The sequence below is a fragment of the Zea mays genome, chromosome 7, assembly GCF_902167145.1.
Source record: "Zea mays cultivar B73 chromosome 7, Zm-B73-REFERENCE-NAM-5.0, whole genome shotgun sequence".
NCBI classification, from domain to species: Eukaryota; Viridiplantae; Streptophyta; class Magnoliopsida; order Poales; family Poaceae; genus Zea; species Zea mays.
Window position 1 is genome coordinate 184,716,933 of NC_050102.1, and position 16,397 is coordinate 184,733,329.

Sequence of the window (16,397 nt, forward strand, 5' to 3'; positions counted from 1 at the left end):
ACGAACATGTATGCCTGCCTATTCCCTTCCCTTCCTGCTCTACAAAACCTTGGAAGTGGGGAGGCGAGGGATGTGGGTCACTGATTTAATGCCTATGGTATCCGTTCAATGGCTCGGCATCACCTGTCTACATGGTCTTTTCCTTACCACGGTGTCGACTCGGTATGCTTCTACCGCTTCTATGTACCTGTCATCCATCCTTATGTTATTACAAAAATTATTGTGTTGTTCCTCTATTGTTTTGGGTATTAGTTTTTTGTTGTGCTAAGGACTGAATATAATTTGGGTGTGTTAATACTTTATTTATTGTCTGCACAAGGTCTGTGTTCTTCTGATGATGGCTCATGGATCCTGCAAAATATGTGTTAGGATTTTGAGATCCATGCGGGCACTACCACATGGTGCTCGTCCCTTGTGTTCTTGGCTCTTGCAAGCATTAGGTCGTTTCTGAGACTACATTGGTGTAATGGACTCCATAGTGTTTGAGGTTGCTGAATTGGATGGAGCAACAATGATTTGTCACACTAACAATAAAAGGAAAGGTTATTTGTTGGTTTTAAACGGTAGTAATTGCTACGAAGTACCATAATTTGTATGGAGGGCATCCAGTTTTTATTGTTGTCTGACTTTAGCAACCACTCCATATTTTGATATATCTTTTTTATAAGTTTGAGTTCGTGTGACTTATTTTAGAAACTTGAGCTCACAATCTTTCTCTTACTTGGTCTCTATATGGTGAAATTATATCATTCTACAATTTCTATCCGTTCAGTCAGTTGTTATGAACTCCCTTCTAATCGCTCCATTCATTGACCGTGTTGTACCAAGACATATTGGATGGAGTAAATAACAACATTATCTTTTTTATAAGTTTGAGTTCATGTGACTTATTTTAGAAACTTGAGCTCACAATCTTTCTCTTACTTGGTCTCTATATGGTGAAATTATATCATTCTACAATTTCTATCCGTTCAGTCAGTTGTTATGAACTCCCTTCTAATCGCTCCATTCATTGACCGTGTTGTACCAAGACATATTGGATGGAGTAAACAACAACATTATCTTTTTTATAAGTTTGAGTTCATGTGACTTATTTTAGAAACTTGAGCTCACAATCTTTCTCTTACTTGGTCTCTATATGGTGAAATTATATCATTCTACAATTTCTACCCGTTCATTCAGTTGTTGTGAACTCCCTTCTAATCGCTCCATTCATTAACCGTGTTGTACCAAGACATATTGGATGGAGTAAACAACAACATCAGTTAGTCAAATCAAAAAAAATTATGCGAAGAGCGGAGACAATCAATTAAAAACTTGAGATATTTTTGGTGGATAGTTTACATGGATATTGTTATGATCCGTCACAACGCACAGACAACCGACTAGTATACATGTAAAGGAGAGAAAAACCGGTGGAAATGAGATACCCGCCAGCCGAGCGCTTATTTTGCGCGTCTCATAAGTCATACGTGCTGAACAGTTGGACGTGAATATGCAAAATAAATATATGCGGCTTGATACACATGCTTCTGGGCATAGCCTAAATAAATAAGTTTTTTATATGGGCACATGCAAAAGTCTAAAACGTAAACACTTATGAGCAAGTTACACTACAAGATGTTGGAGATAACTCTGATTACTCATTTCTGTTAGCCAGAGGCTTTTGATTATATAGAGGTACAGAACCTTGGCAGTCGTACACCTCTTGGGCTGCCCAAGGTCTTTAAAAACTGTAATTAACTAACACAGTTATCTAGGAAATGCTTAGGAAGTAGGGCTTATTAACTACATTTCTCCCCCTAAGACCTGCTTCAACTAGTCTTGATCTCCTTGATCCCAATCCTGCTCCTCATCTCTTCCAGCTTGGTCTTGCCCAAAGCTTTAGTCAATATATCAGCGAGCTGATCTGCAGTGGGAATGAACTCTGTCTTGATGCTACCTTCTTCCACACAATCTCTGATGAAATGATGCTTGATTCTAATATGCTTGCTCCTGTCATGGAAAACAGGGTTCTTTGCCAAAGCCAGAGCAGACTTATTATCTACTCTGAGTTCCACCACTTCAATTTTTCTTCCCAGCAAATCTGCAAACAACCTTGACAACCACAAAGCTTGGGTTGCAGCTGTTGTCATCGCCACATATTCAGCCTCACAGCTAGACAGAGCAACAACTCTCTGTTTGACAGACTGCCAGCTGACCAGGCTGGTTCCAAGGAAGAACAAACATCCAGTTGTGCTTTTGCTTGAATCAATATCTCCAGCCAAATCTGAATCACTGTAACCCACAAAACATGATTTGCCTGTTGTTCTGGTGTAGCATAGCCCATGATCTAGAGTACCAGCCAGGTACCTCAAAATCCTCTTCACAGCCTGAAGATGTTCAGTTGTTGGCTTCTCCAGGAATCTGCTAACATACCCTACAGCAAAAGCCAAATCTGGTCTTGTGTGCACTAGGTATCTCAAGCTGCCCACCAGTCTTCGGTACTGAGTTGGATTTACTTCCTTTGCTGTACTTTCCTTGCTCAATTTCAGCCTTTCTTCCATAGGTGTAGTGGCTGGATTACAACCTGCCATACCACCAAGTTCAAGTATCTTCTTAGCATAATGGGTTTGCTTCAGGGTAATGCTCCCCTCTGATTGTCTTACCTCAATTCCAAGATAGAAAGACAGAAGACCCAGATCACTCATTTCAAAGGTTTGCTTCATCTTTGCCTTGAAGGATTCAATCTTCTGCTGATTGACTCCTGTGATGATCAAATCATCAACATAAACTCCAATTACCAGTAGGGAGTCACCTGATCCCTTCCTATACATAGCAGCTTCATACATATTCTGCTCAAAACCCATCTGCTTGAGAGTCAGATCAAGTTTAGCATTCCATGCCCGAGGGGCCTGTCTTAGGCCATACAAGGCCTTGTGTAGCCTGTACACTTTCTTCTCCTCTCCTGATACTGCAAAACCTGGTGGCTGAGTAACATAAACCTCCTCCTTGAGTTCTCCATTCAAGAACGCAGACTTCACATCCATGTGATGTACTCCCCATCCTTCTTGTGCTGCTAAAGCAAGCAAAACACGTACTGATTCCATCCTTGCAACTGGTGCAAAAACATATTCATAATCAATTCCCTCCTGTTGAACAAAACCACGAGCCACAAGTCTTGCCTTGTGCCTAATCACAGCTCCATGCTCATCCTTCTTCAGCTTAAACACCCATTTTAGTGAGATTGGGCGGTGACCGGGACGGGGAGAAACAAGTTCCCAAGTCCCATTCCGCTCTACTGATCTCAGCTCCTCCTTCATTGCTACTTGCCAATCTGGATCATCCTTGGCTTCTTCAAAGCTTGTAGGCTCACCAGAATGGGTGAGATTCAGTTCTGCAAACAGCCGCTGCGCCGGCAAAGGGGTTGGCTGATCACCAATAATGTCATGAATTTTTCGATAACGGAGTTCTTCACCGTCATGGCAGGCATCCACCCTTTCATCATCATCATCCAAGGGGGTCACATGTTCTACCTGAGGACTTGCTGGAGCTGGTTTGGGTGTTCTGGGCGACGCAGACGCCTCCGCTGCAGACTCCTCTGCTTCTGCTGCAGGCTCTCCTGCATTCACCGGAGAGAAACCAGGCGATGCAGGATGTGGCGCAGGAAATGGTGAAGGCGACGCTGATCTTCCTGCTTCAGGGAATTCCTCCGCCCATGGGAATTCAACAACAAATTCGCTGCCTGATGTTTTTGATGTGCCTGTTGCCGGTGATGCCCAGTCCCAGCCACGGCCTTCGTCGAACACCACATCGCGGCTGACACGCACGCGCTGGGATACTGGATCATATATACGATATGCTTTGGCTCCTTCCGCATAGCCGATAAACACTCCAGCCTCGCCGCGGTCATCAAGCTTGTGAAGTTGAGTGAGCCGTCGGGTATAGGTCACACAGCCAAAGACCTTGAGATGGCCGACTGTTGGCGCCCGACCATGCCACGCCTCATAAGGAGTGACATTCTTTAGTGCATTTGTCGGGGATCGATTCAAAATGTGCACAGCTGTCATCACAGCCTCCCCCCAAAACCGAGAGGGCATTCGGCGTTGCTTGAGCAAAGCCCGTGCCATGGCCACCACTGTTTGGTTCCTGCGTTCAACAACATCGTTCTGTTGTGGTGAATAAGGGGCACTGAAATGCCGTTTAATACCTTCGTCAGCGCAGTATGCAGCAAACTCCGCAGCGGTGAATTCACCGCCATTGTCGGTGCGCAGGACCTTCAACTTGCGCCCGCTTTCCACCTCTGCTGCCACCTTGACCTTCTTGATTGCTTCTGTCGCTGCGTCCTTGGATGGCAGCAGCACAACCCACATAAAGCGGGTGGCGTCATCGACGAGCAGCAAGATATAGCGGTTGCCCGCCGGTGTCGCTGGCGTGACCGGGCCGCACAAGTCACCGTGCACCAGCTCAAGCTGATTCTGGGCACGGTATGCTGCTGCAACTGGAAATGAACGCCGCCTCTGCTTGGTGGTAACGCAGGTGTCACACACCTGCTCAACATGGTCGACCACCGGCATCCCGCGCGCCATCTCTTCCTTGCTGAGTCGTCGGATTGCGTCGAAGTGCAAATGGCCGAAACGCTCATGCCATTGCCACGCCTCAACATCCTTGCGCGCCGCAAGACAGATAGGTTGTGCAGCCTCAAGATGCAGAATATATAATCTGTTCTTCCCTCTATGTACCTTGGCGAGCAGACGCCGGTTCTTGTCCCAAATGCGAAGCACGCCATGGTCAATCACAACCTTGGACCCTCCTTCATCAAGCTGTCCCAGACTTAGGATAGAGTTCTTCAGCGCCGGAATGTAGTAGACGCCATGAAGAACCCTCTGTTCACCGGTCTTGGCTTGGAAGATGATAGACCCAACGCCCTTGATCTCTACCTTCGACGCGTCCCCAAAGCGGACCGTTCCTCGAACGCCAGTGTTCAGATCAGCAAAGAACTCTTGGCGCCCGGTCATATGATGCGTCGCTCCGGAATCCAGGTACCAACCGCTGTCCACTTCTTCGTCCACGCCAAGATAGGCACAAGCACGTGGCTCGGAGAACTCGACGTGCTGTGCCGTGTAGCTGTGCGTCGGCGTGCTCTGTTCCAGGCTGATAAAGCCATGTGCCAGGAACAGAGCGTCATCTTCATCACACTCGGCGTACTGGACGCGTGCCTCATGCCTTCCTTGGTTCCCGCCACGCTGTCCAGCCCGATTTCTGCCGCCGCGGCCTCCACCACGATTGCCACCGCCGCGGCCAGCACGGTTTCCACCTCCATCGCCGTGCTCTGCATCTTCACGGCGCGGCTGGGGACACTCACGTGCCCAATGGCCCTCCTGGTTGCAGTTTAGGCAGGTGTTGGGGCCGACGCGGCCAGCAACATTGCCATCTCCTCGTCCGCCACCACGTCCACCGCCTTTGCCTCGTCCTCGTCCACCACCGCAGCTACGTCCACCGCCACCGCGCTGATTTCTGAAACCAGAACCACCTGCATCTTCTCCCTTCTTCTCCTTTCTGCAGCGCGCTCTCCACTGCTCTTCGGTGTACAGCAGCTTGCCGTTGATGGCCACCGGCTCGGTCAGCACTTGTTCCTCGCGATTGTCCACCGCCTTGAGCCTTCCAGTCACCTCCTCAAGAGTCAGCGCCTCGAAGTCGAGAAACTGCTCAATGGCGACAACAATCTGCGCGTACTTGGCCGGCACCGTGCGCAGAAACTTCTCCACCACACGCTCCTCAGTGATGTCCTTGTCACCATGGATGACAAGTTGCTGGTGCAGGGTTGATAAACGCATGGCAAAATCATCCACTTGCTCGCCGGGGTTGACGCTAATGTTCTCCCAATCGCGGCGTAGGCGCTGCAGCGTTGCTCGATGGACCCGGTCCACGCCGATGCGGGTCGCAGCGATGGCATCCCACGCTTCCTTTGTCGTAGCCTTATCGAGGAGTGGAAGGCCCATCTCCTTGGGCACGGGCCCGACAATTACTTCCAGCGCACGCCTGTCATCGCGAAACTGGACAGGGCCGCCCTCGATGGCATCCCAGAGATCGCGCGCCTGCATCCTCAGCTTCATGGTCTGGCTCCACTCGTAGTAGTTCGTCTTGTCCAGCATCGGCCACGACGTGCCGCTGCCGGAGTCGCGGTACACCACCCTTCCTTGCGGCGACTCGTAGCGACCGCCGCCGCGGCAGCGCCTCCGATCCCGCAGTGGTGACTGCGAGCGCCTCCTGTCTCGCGGTGGAGTCCGCGTCCGCCTATTCCTCTCTGTCTCCTCTTCCTCCTCCCAGTCCTCCTCATCTTCTCCCTTCTCGGCGGCGATTTCGGCCCGTAGCTCCTGCGCTGTCCTTGCCGCCGCTTCTGCAGCAGCCGCCGCCTGCTTTGCTGCCTGGACTGCCAGCGCTGCTGCTTCCTCTGTAGCCTTCAAGCGCGCGGCCCGGCCGGAGGAGTCGCCCAGCTCTCCTTCGCCGGGACCCTTGGCCTTGAGCCTGGCAGCACGCTCAGCAGAGGTCGACATGGAGTGGAGAAGGTAAGGAGACGGCCCTGTGGCTCTCTGGTGTCTAACCAAGGCTCTGGTACCAAATGTTGGAGATAACTCTGATTACTCATTTCTGTTAGCCAGAGGCTTTTGATTATATAGAGGTACAGAACCTTGGCAGCCGTACACCTCTTGGGCTGCCCAAGGTCTTTAAAAACTGTAATTAACTAACACAGTTATCTAGGAAATGCTTAGGAAGTAGGGCTTATTAACTACACATGAATCCTAACAAACTGACTAACTTATTTCACAGCCGCAAAACTGTTTATCCATTTAAAGAGGAAATGATTCACAAAGCACTGATAGTCTGATACAAATAAGATGTCTTCATTCATTGTTTTATGCATTAATCAATAATAAATTGAAATTTGACCTACTCTCTGTACATAACGAACGAGGGACATCATGCACAATATTTGCAGTATCAAAGCTGTAGGATTAAACTCATTTGCAACATCTTAATTAGTAGGGTATATTGTTTTGCTCATCGCTCGTTTTTTAATGAAATGTTCATATACATGTTGCAAGAAGCAATCAGTTAGTCCAGCTCCAATCTCCAAGAGTCTTTTATTCAAAAGTTAGGGATGCTCTAAGATCTATACTACTGGTCATGATTATTCAACATCTATATATATTGTGATGGTTACATGAAACAACACGAGACAGAAGGAAAGAGGGGGGAAATACACATCTTTGGTCTGATCAGCATCTACCCTCCACTCATTTCATGTTAGTTCCCGATCAAGAATGTTCCAATCACATTTCAATTGCAATGTCAGAACAATGTAAGCATCAGTGCCAAACCGAAGGGATGAACAAACAAACAAGCTGAAACGTCCATTAATTAGCAGCATCCATCTTGTTATTCTCAGGCACCCTTCTTGCCGCCTCCGCATCTCACCTGCACCCCCAGTGTAGCAGTCGTTGATTGGCAGTTGATGTCCGCGCCGTACACCGTGTGATCCACCGGCAGCATGCAGGATGGCTTGCCGAGGCATTCCTGTCCATTCCGTTCCACAAGTCAGTATCAATCAGGAGGCGAAAATGTGATTTGTGACCACGGGTGCGATAAAGTAGTTCAACAAACATCACAGATGGTAACACGCATCATCACGAAGAAGCGTGTACCTTCTCAACGATCTGCTTTGCATTGGGAGTGTGGCAAGTGCCTACAGTGAAGTTGCCGCACATGCCCTCTGGGTTGCCGAAGCTGGCAAAGACGACTTCTTGGATTGTCTTCTCAGGGGGGCACATCAAGGTGCCCCGCCTGCTGTGATCCTCTGCAATGAGTTTGATTTTGTCACCATCCGTATCCCACGTCTTTATCTGTCCCGGGTTGTGCTCCGAGATGAACAGACATATGTCGTCTCTCGTCACCGTCTGCACGAGGATGCCATCCGGCTTGCCCATCTCCTCCTCGAAGACAACCAAAAGGTTGTCCTTGGATTTCAAGAAAGGACGCGGAATATGGTATCTGAAGGCAGAGCGGAAGAGACAAATGAAATGACATTTTGTTGTCAAGCTTGTATACCTGCCTCAATAAGGTTAACTCCACAAACTTACAGTGCTTGAGAAGGAGTTCCAGCAAGAGTTCGGTATGAGACCCAGTATCTACCCACGCCTTCACCATTCACAAAAATCATTCCTTTGTCCATTGAGCTCATGTCAAGTACAACGGGATCATCTCCATCTGGCTCATCGAAGTATCTCTAGCATGGCAGTGAACATAGTGACACCAAGGGCCAGGGTTGCAACCAAAATTGAAATGGATGTTTGATGTTTCCAAAACCTATAGTGCTCGTATTCCTGGTTCAACTTACCTTATACCAAGTGGCTGCCCGGCCGTTCTCGGCAGGTTTCCACTGAACTTTGCCCACACCTTTTTCTGAGTAGATCTCCTTGTCCTCACCTTCCAGTGCAGCCTATTGGAAACGAAGCGTAGAGGTGATCAAGTCCCGCAAGATGACATTGGTGCTTCCAAGGAAATGAGTTTTTCCTTTTGGGGTTAAAGACAACAGCCTTACCTTATGGCCCCAGCCATTGACTTGTAAATCCAACGTCCCAGTGTTCAGACCCTGGATTAGGCACTCCTGAATGCCACTCTTTACTTCAGCAAGTTCACCACCACTGTCCTGCAGAAGATAGTGAAACATGCAAATTTAGAGCTGATGGGAAGGATTATTGCATTAGCAGAGCGCATGGGCCACCCTTCTATTTATGATATTTATATATGTCCACCTTTCCAAAATAAAGTGTTTGTAGCTTGCGTCAATACAGCCATATTTTTTTCGCCTGGATATCGGCTAGGACAGTATAATCAGTCATCTTACATTCCAAACACATTCCACAGTTCCGACGAATTTTTACCTTCATTCCCATAGTTGACGACAACAATACAACATGGTTCACACCTACTTTCAGATCAACGGGTTTTTCAAACATGAAACCCTTCACCTGCTTGCTTCCGCGTGCGCATCCTACATGGAGAAAGATTTTGATTTGTACAGTAGTTTTGCTGGCATTCTTGCAACAAGCGAGTGCCTTTGGAAGAATAAGATTGTTACAGAGTTGGTCCAAGTTACCTACGAAAGCATCATTGGCAAATCCCATCATTGAGTGTGCACTACTTTTGACCTGAAGCACAGGCCGGATGTCATTTCTAAAAGGCAAATCGTCTGACTCCAAGCGAAAGCTGAAGATGGTAACAAATAAAAATATAGTAAAATGAATTTTTTGATTGAGAAAGATAAAGAGTAACATTGAGCTGAAACCGTAAGGTGTGACAGATAAGAGTGATACCTTGTGGTGTACCATAAGTAATCACTAGCGTCCTTGGTTTGGTTAAATTGCTCCAGGGGTTCCTTCATCCTGACTTTAGTATCACGGTACTTCGGGATTTTTTCTGAGTACATCTCCCATTGGTTATTCTTGCTTGTTACCTCTGAGGTATGGTATGACCTTTCATTGTGTTGTACAAACACCTGCCATAACAAACAAAATACAAATTAGGGCCCAATGCCTATGTTCCTAATTCAGTTGTGGTTAAGTGCAAACAAACACACCCTCTTGGTATTGTAAACCACGTTCTTGCACCCTGCAAGAATGGAGACTGAACGGCTAGGCACGTAGTGCTTCTCCCCTCGGAAGATTACTGTTCCATCTTCGCCCGTGTTATTGTTGGAAAGGAAAGAGAGGCAAAGATTTTCTTCAGGCAACTCAAAGATGTGTGCCTGCAACATAGAAAATTAATCACAACACCAAAGAAGATTGATTTGTAGGTCAGAGAACACAAGTTTCCAGGAACCAAAATGATTGAAGAAGTTGCTCCCAACCTCATACCCATGACCCAATATCTCAGACGAATGCTTCCCCAAGAGGAATGCTTTCTGATATGACCTTATTACATTGTGCAAGTCCCTGAGATGCCCAAATTTGGGCTCCTTGTACATACCTATGAAAAATCATGGACTACATGAGGTGCTCCTTATGTCAAGAGGAACTACATGATGAAGATAAAAATAATACAGAAATATAATGGTCAACTGAATCGGTCTGACCATATTCATCCATGGGAGCTTCATCATAGTACCCAGTCAGCACATAAGAAGCCCCAGTCCTTCCAAAATTTGTTCCTCCGTGATACTGTTGACAAGTTAAAGTGAAATACCATAAATCTCCACATTTCCCTTGCAAATGTTTATTAACATATTCATTACAGGAACAAAAAGTAAATCCATACCATGTAGTAGTTAACCAATGACCCACCCTTTGCAAAAAACCGTAACACAGCATATGCAATGTCCTCAGCTGAACGCATAGCTACTTGATCGCCATATGCTCTGAATCTGTGTATGCCCAAGAAAATTAGACGAAGAGATTAATCCTTTGTGGATGCACCTTCTGTATTTCGAGGGGATGAGCTCCAAATGTTTGAAGCAGACGGCGCTCGGTCGTCCCCGCGCTGGGCGACCCGAGCGCCCCTCAAAACCCTAGCCGCCGCCTGAGCAGGCCACCGGAAGCCCGTGCGGCCTGTGATGACAGCGGCGGCGGGGCTCCTTTCGCTCCTTCCGGCGGATCTGGGCGGGCGCGGCCTCCCAGACCACGGGAAGTTCGTCGTCGACCGGGGCGTGTAGCAGGGAGGAGGCGCGGCGTCCTGGAGAGCTCCTGCGCATAGCTTCAGAGAGGAGCAGCGGCCACTGTAGAGAAGAGGGCGCTGCACGGCTGTGAGAGGAAGAACTGGGGAGGAGACAGGGAGGCCGGCGAGCAGCCGCCGGAGCAAAGATGCTCCCTGTGCGCGAGCAGGTCTGGGCGTCGAGTTTCCTTGGAGGTTCGCCAGAGGTGGAAGGAAGAGCTCCTGCGTTTCTCGCTGGGACTCTGCTCTCTTCGGCGGCTCTGCGCATTCCGTGGCGGCATCATGGTGGCGCAGCCAGGAGAGAAGTGAGGGGCTGCGCTCAGCAATGAGGAGGAGGCCGCGTTCGTCGGCAGGAGGGTGGCGCGTGATAGCGGCGTCGTCAGGCGTGACCAGACATCAGAGACAACTGCGCTTGGCAGTGGCTGCGCGCGTGCTGTCGATGCGGTGTTGGGCTGCCGGTTATGGTCTGTGCACATGGGAGGTGGCTCGTGATGGCCCGGGCTGGCGTTCCGAGGTGGCGACGACGGTTGAGTGTCCAGTGCCAGCTGGCTTTGGTGACTGCGGGTGCCAGGGCCCGGCCCGGCATCGGTTCTCGCGTGACAGGGTGATGCACGCGACAAGGTGTTGTCGCGTCCCGTGTTCCTAGCCGAAGGGGTGGCGGACGATGCAGCTATGCGGCTGCTGCGGCAGTCGACGTGTCGCTTCCCCCTCTGTGTAAGGGTGTATGCGGGATGTCTGGGCGGCAGCGACGACGATAGAGGCTGCATGCTTTTTCCTGGGGTCGTAGCCTGACGATGTGGCGGGGACATCTTGGGCGAAAGCTTTAGCGATAGTGACGCTTCCCTTGTTGAGGGTGTCTTCTGAGCGAAAGTTCGGTTCTTCTCGGACAAGCGATGGTGGTGTCCTAGACGTTACTCCCTTCGTGAAGGCATCGTTATTGATGTTTGTCTCGACCACGGCGTCGCCTCGCTTCTTGGTGTCTGGTATGCGAGTGGAGGTGAGATTTTGCTTCATAAAGTTGAAACTGTTGTGTTAGGGGATGTGGCTTGGCAACGATGACAGCAGGCGAAACCTCCCCTTCTTCGTGGACTGGATTTTGGTTCGGCGATTGGGAAATTGTCGGGGACGAGGCGGAGGAGCTAGCTTGTTGGTGAAGAATTGAAGCTGCCTCACGTGGGGTGTGTGAGACTTGGCAACGACGATGCACCGAGGGCTTCCTCCTTCTGTACCGGTGTTTGGATGTAAACGTCGTCGAGTTCCTTTGTCCATATGTGGTCGGTTTGGGAGAGTCGGAGCTGCTCGTCACTTGTGTTTGAGCTCGACAACAATGGCTCTGGATGGGCTTTATGTGTGTTGCATCTGTTATCTGAGTTGTTTGTGCATTCTGTGTAGATTTTGGGCCCGGTTTTCCTTAAAACTGGATCAATTTTATTCTTCTTCTTAATTAAAAAGCAGAGCTCCTGCCATTACGTTCAAAAAATTGTTTATAGAATGAAAAAATGCTTTTTGCTATAAGCATTGTTTGGCATATCAGTGGTCCTTTAAAAGCACTTGATCCTAGTTTTGAATGCAGGTTTTAGTTAAGAACAACTTTTATCGATATTAATAAAATGAATATACTATTTTAGTAAATCTTGCTCGAAATAACTAATATTCTATAGCACAGTTGACCCTTAGTTTCCGAGTTACTGGTTTAGGTTTAGTTGGCTAGCAGCCACAGCCAGATTGCTTCATTGTATTTATGGGTCCATCTGCTAATTGATGATATGTATGTTTTACTATTCAACTCTATCTTTTTATATTCTATACAATATGCAGGTATGAACATGTTCACTCAGTCAAACAGGCAGGTGGAACCTCTGATATGTATATAAAATACAAATTCCACTTCTTAAAGGGGATAAGGAGAATGGTTTTGAAGGTTAAAATGCTGCAAGAATCGATATATGCAAGTGGGCACCCAACTGTGTTTTCTAAGTCAGCTACCCCCCCCCCCCCCTCCCCTAAATTAAGTATGTGGCAAACATTTTACTTTATCTTATAAAAGTTTTGGGTGTACCCAATGACCCAAAAACAAGTGGAGCTTGTGTCCCTAATGTAAGGTAACTACACATATGAATGTGCAACATGGTTCTTGGAATGGCCATAGCTCATAAATTCATTAGAGCATCAGAGAAGTCCAAAAGCATAGCTAAATCAATTAGTATTGATAAAAATAGAAAAATGATAGCCAAAACTCAATCCAACGGACTCTTCATCTTGCTCGCTTCTCTATCCCGCTCGTCATCCCGTCTAAGCCGCTAGGCATCTTTGCCGAGTCCGCCCAGCTTGCCATCTCCCTCCTGACGTGTGTGTCGTGCGCCTTCCCTCCCTCGCGCCCCGCTTCGCTCTCGCGTCATGTCGAACTCGTTGTCCTCGTGTCGCCCCCACGCCCTATTGTCCTCGTCCTATGTGCGTTGGTCCTTGGCCGCTTGGAGGGACCAGAGGAAGCCGTGTGTGGGCCCGTAGGTAGTCGAGATCACAGCCCGCCAGCCACCCGCTGGTACTAGTCGTGCAGTCGGCAGAGAAGAGGAGCGTGGCTTCCATAGGGCTGACTTGATTGCACCTCCCTGCTATTCCTCCTTCACCTACTCGCTAACGTAGATGAGTACGATTTCATTTTGAATGAGAAGGGTGAAGCCATGAGAAGCAACGAGGAGGCAACATGTGTGGCTCGGTCTACACGGCAATGTCGACCAGTCTTGAGGTCGAGGCGGTGACGACCGGTTGTCAGGTGATATATTTTTTTTGAAACGAACCAGACAGGAGAGCTTCCGATTATATTGATAAAGAGGAAGGCCCAAAATAGGCAAACAACAACCCCCGAAGAGATTGTCAGGTGATTTGAATATGGATAGATAAAAAAACTCGGCCATGGAGGGAAAGACCGCCCTCCCGGCATTATATTAAGAAGAAACCGAAACATGATCCCTGCCGAGAAAATCTCCGAACCCTGGCCCCCCATCACTAACGGGTTGGCGTCAACTGTCCACTCTGCAATGGCCCAACCGGAAGGTGACGCACAGGACATCGTAACCCAAGAGCGGATGGGGCACAGCGAGGGGATTTTTTTTAACCAAGCCTGAAGATTCGCTCCCGAGGAGAATTGAACCCAGGACTTGGAGGTGCTACTCGTAAGTCCTTAACTACTATGCTAGAGGCTCTTTCGCAACATGGATAGATAAGATTTAGAGAGTTTGTTAGTTTATCCCATCGTTTAAGAGGTTGTCTATTTTTTAGAATCCCCATAAAACTCTAAATTTACCTAGGATTATATCTAGACTGTTGGAGTTGCTCTTAACGCTATATATTTCATCTCACTCAATTCTTCCTATTGTGTACCTTCCAAAAGTAGTAATGCTGGCTCATAATATTTGTGTATTTGGCTAAAAAAGGCCATTGTTGAGTGTGAATTACTTGAACTTACTGTTGAGTCCAATTCTCAGTCCAAAGCATAGGCTTATTTTTGTCGCGTAGTGTCCATGTATCTCCACAATGCCTTCCATTGCAAGTAGGGATCTATTGAGAGCGAAAAATTAATTAAAAGATTGAGCTAGAATAATTAGACCCTTTCGATAGAAAGTAGGCGGTCTCTTATAAGAGATTAAATGACGTTCATGTTCTGAATAGTATCTTGTTAGTATTTTCAAGATATAATTGCAATAAAAAAACTTGCGAACTATTAGAAATGTATACAGATATTCACCACTGATGAGAAAATTACCACTTCACCAGGAGCTGAAGACTGCTTGCACATTATCCATGGAACTCCTGTTTGTGTGCTGAGCGCCATTTGAGCTGCCCATTCGAGGTACTTGTCACCGTCTGTTGCATGATCTTTTTTTATGTTCCCATATTCATTCTCGATCTGATGTATTTGTGCAAAGGATAAATCACACAGCCTGTATTATGCAAATATGGTGCCAATAACAAGATTTAAGAAATAACACGAGTAAATTGAGAAATAAAAGACCTGTGTTAGAATGATGGGTCCTCCTTGAGATGCAAATAACTCAGCATCCTTCAACTTCTGCACTATGAATCTCACGAATTTCTCCATTTCTTTCTGCGTGAAAAGTTTAAATACCATCAGACCAGAACTCTACATGCATATCCTTGTTACAGCAATGAAATTCTTTGATTACCTTGTAGGGATCATTGTTTGCCCGGAATATTATGTGGTCGATCTCTCTAAGCCAATAAGGCAGACCACTGGAAGAAAGTAGAGAAAAATGGCAGAGAAGAAGCACAAAACAATCAGATAGATATGAGCATACTAGACAGCAGACTGATAATTAGTTGGACTTGGAGGCACTGACCCATGGTTCCATTCTGCCTGGATGAAGGGCCCGATGCGCACAATTGCATACATGTCATGCTCCTGGATCATCTTGAGGTACTTGATCAAGTCGAACCGGCCTTCAAAATTGTACTGCAACACGTTCAACAGATGAGCTGCATTTACGTCTATTTGTCGGTCTAATATAATATACAACACAACAAAGATTAATGACGCCATGCTCCTTAATTTTATTGCGGTTGATTACCAACGAGACCATCTGAATATATGTCCATTACCTTGCCAGGCTCAGGTTCGTGCGCGTTCCAGAATATGTACGTCTCGATCGTGTTGAGGCCGCCCTCCTTAGCCCGCTCGATCAGCTTCGGCCACACCTGCATTACGACAGCACATTTCCATGATCAATCAACCAACCGACCGGCAGCAGAACGCCGCCACTGCATTTCGTTCGGTTCATCGGCTGGGGAGTCGCGCAAGTGGGAGCGTACCTCAGGCGGGCTCCTGGGGTAGTGGATGGCGCCGGAGAAGAAGAGGTCCCGCTTGCCGTCGATCATGAGAGAGCGCCCATCGTAGGTGACGACGCTGCCTTTCTTCGTGAGATTCCACTCCGCCGCCGCCCATCCCGGGAGGAGGAGAACGAGCACGGCGGCGGCCACCAGCACGGCCGCGGCCCGGACGGTCATGTGAGCCGGAATTGCGGGAAAGGCGGGGGAGGGGGGGTACGAGAGGTGAAGGGCAGTAGGGCACGCAGGAGAAGGGAGGCGAAGCTAGCGAGGGTCGGAGGAAGAGGTGACCGCTTTGAAGGGGACGGGTTCGCGGGGCGTTGTGGTGGAGCGGACGCGCGGAAATGGAGGAGCTGCGAGTGGAGGTGGACAGCGGGGTGCGCTGCTTGGTCGGGCATCGCGGCAAAAGCTTGCGAGCGGACGACGGCGAGCACCGAGCAGGGTGGGAAACGGTGTTCGGTGCGCTGGTTTTGCGCAGAAGTAATGTTGCAATTATTATTTATGGCTTCGTCAATATATTATTGGACCCACAAATCATAAACGCAAATGATCTCACCAATCATAGACACAAAATTTATAATAACAGAAAGTTAAAATTGAGAGTGGCAAAATTACAAATTTCTCTTTTGCGCAAGGGTTCGGCGGTGTCGGTGACTCGGTGTGTCGAGAGATTACTATGGACTGCCATGGCCCATGGGTCGTGGCCAACTCTGTCACACCCGGATTTTAGGGGTCTAAAATCCGGGCGCGAAATAATCACCAAGTATGTTAGGATTAAGTGTCACACATATGATGACTCATGATACAGAAACGAATGTCACAACTTCAATATATAACGGAGTTCTATACAAAATAGTTAAATAATT

At 48.0% G+C, this 16,397-nt stretch overlaps 1 protein-coding gene across 1 annotated transcript; it reads right to left on the minus strand.

The window, feature by feature from the left end:
* Window positions 1-7,095: 7,095 nt before the first annotated feature.
* LOC103633625 (beta-galactosidase 12) lies at window positions 7,096-16,003 on the minus strand. Its single transcript, XM_008655348.3, has 19 exons — window positions 15,517-16,003; window positions 15,307-15,402; window positions 15,048-15,160; window positions 14,874-14,940; window positions 14,702-14,794; window positions 14,453-14,596; window positions 14,156-14,247; window positions 10,297-10,402; window positions 10,115-10,199; window positions 9,890-10,008; window positions 9,620-9,787; window positions 9,357-9,538; window positions 9,140-9,249; window positions 8,925-9,034; window positions 8,582-8,689; window positions 8,378-8,479; window positions 8,121-8,266; window positions 7,686-8,031; window positions 7,096-7,557 (listed from the first exon to the last, which is right to left on the minus strand). The coding sequence occupies exons 1-19, from the start codon at window positions 15,709-15,711 to the stop codon at window positions 7,426-7,428; spliced, it is 2,514 nt and encodes an 837-aa protein (XP_008653570.1). The 5' UTR covers window positions 15,712-16,003; the 3' UTR covers window positions 7,096-7,425.
* Window positions 16,004-16,397: the final 394 nt, after the last annotated feature.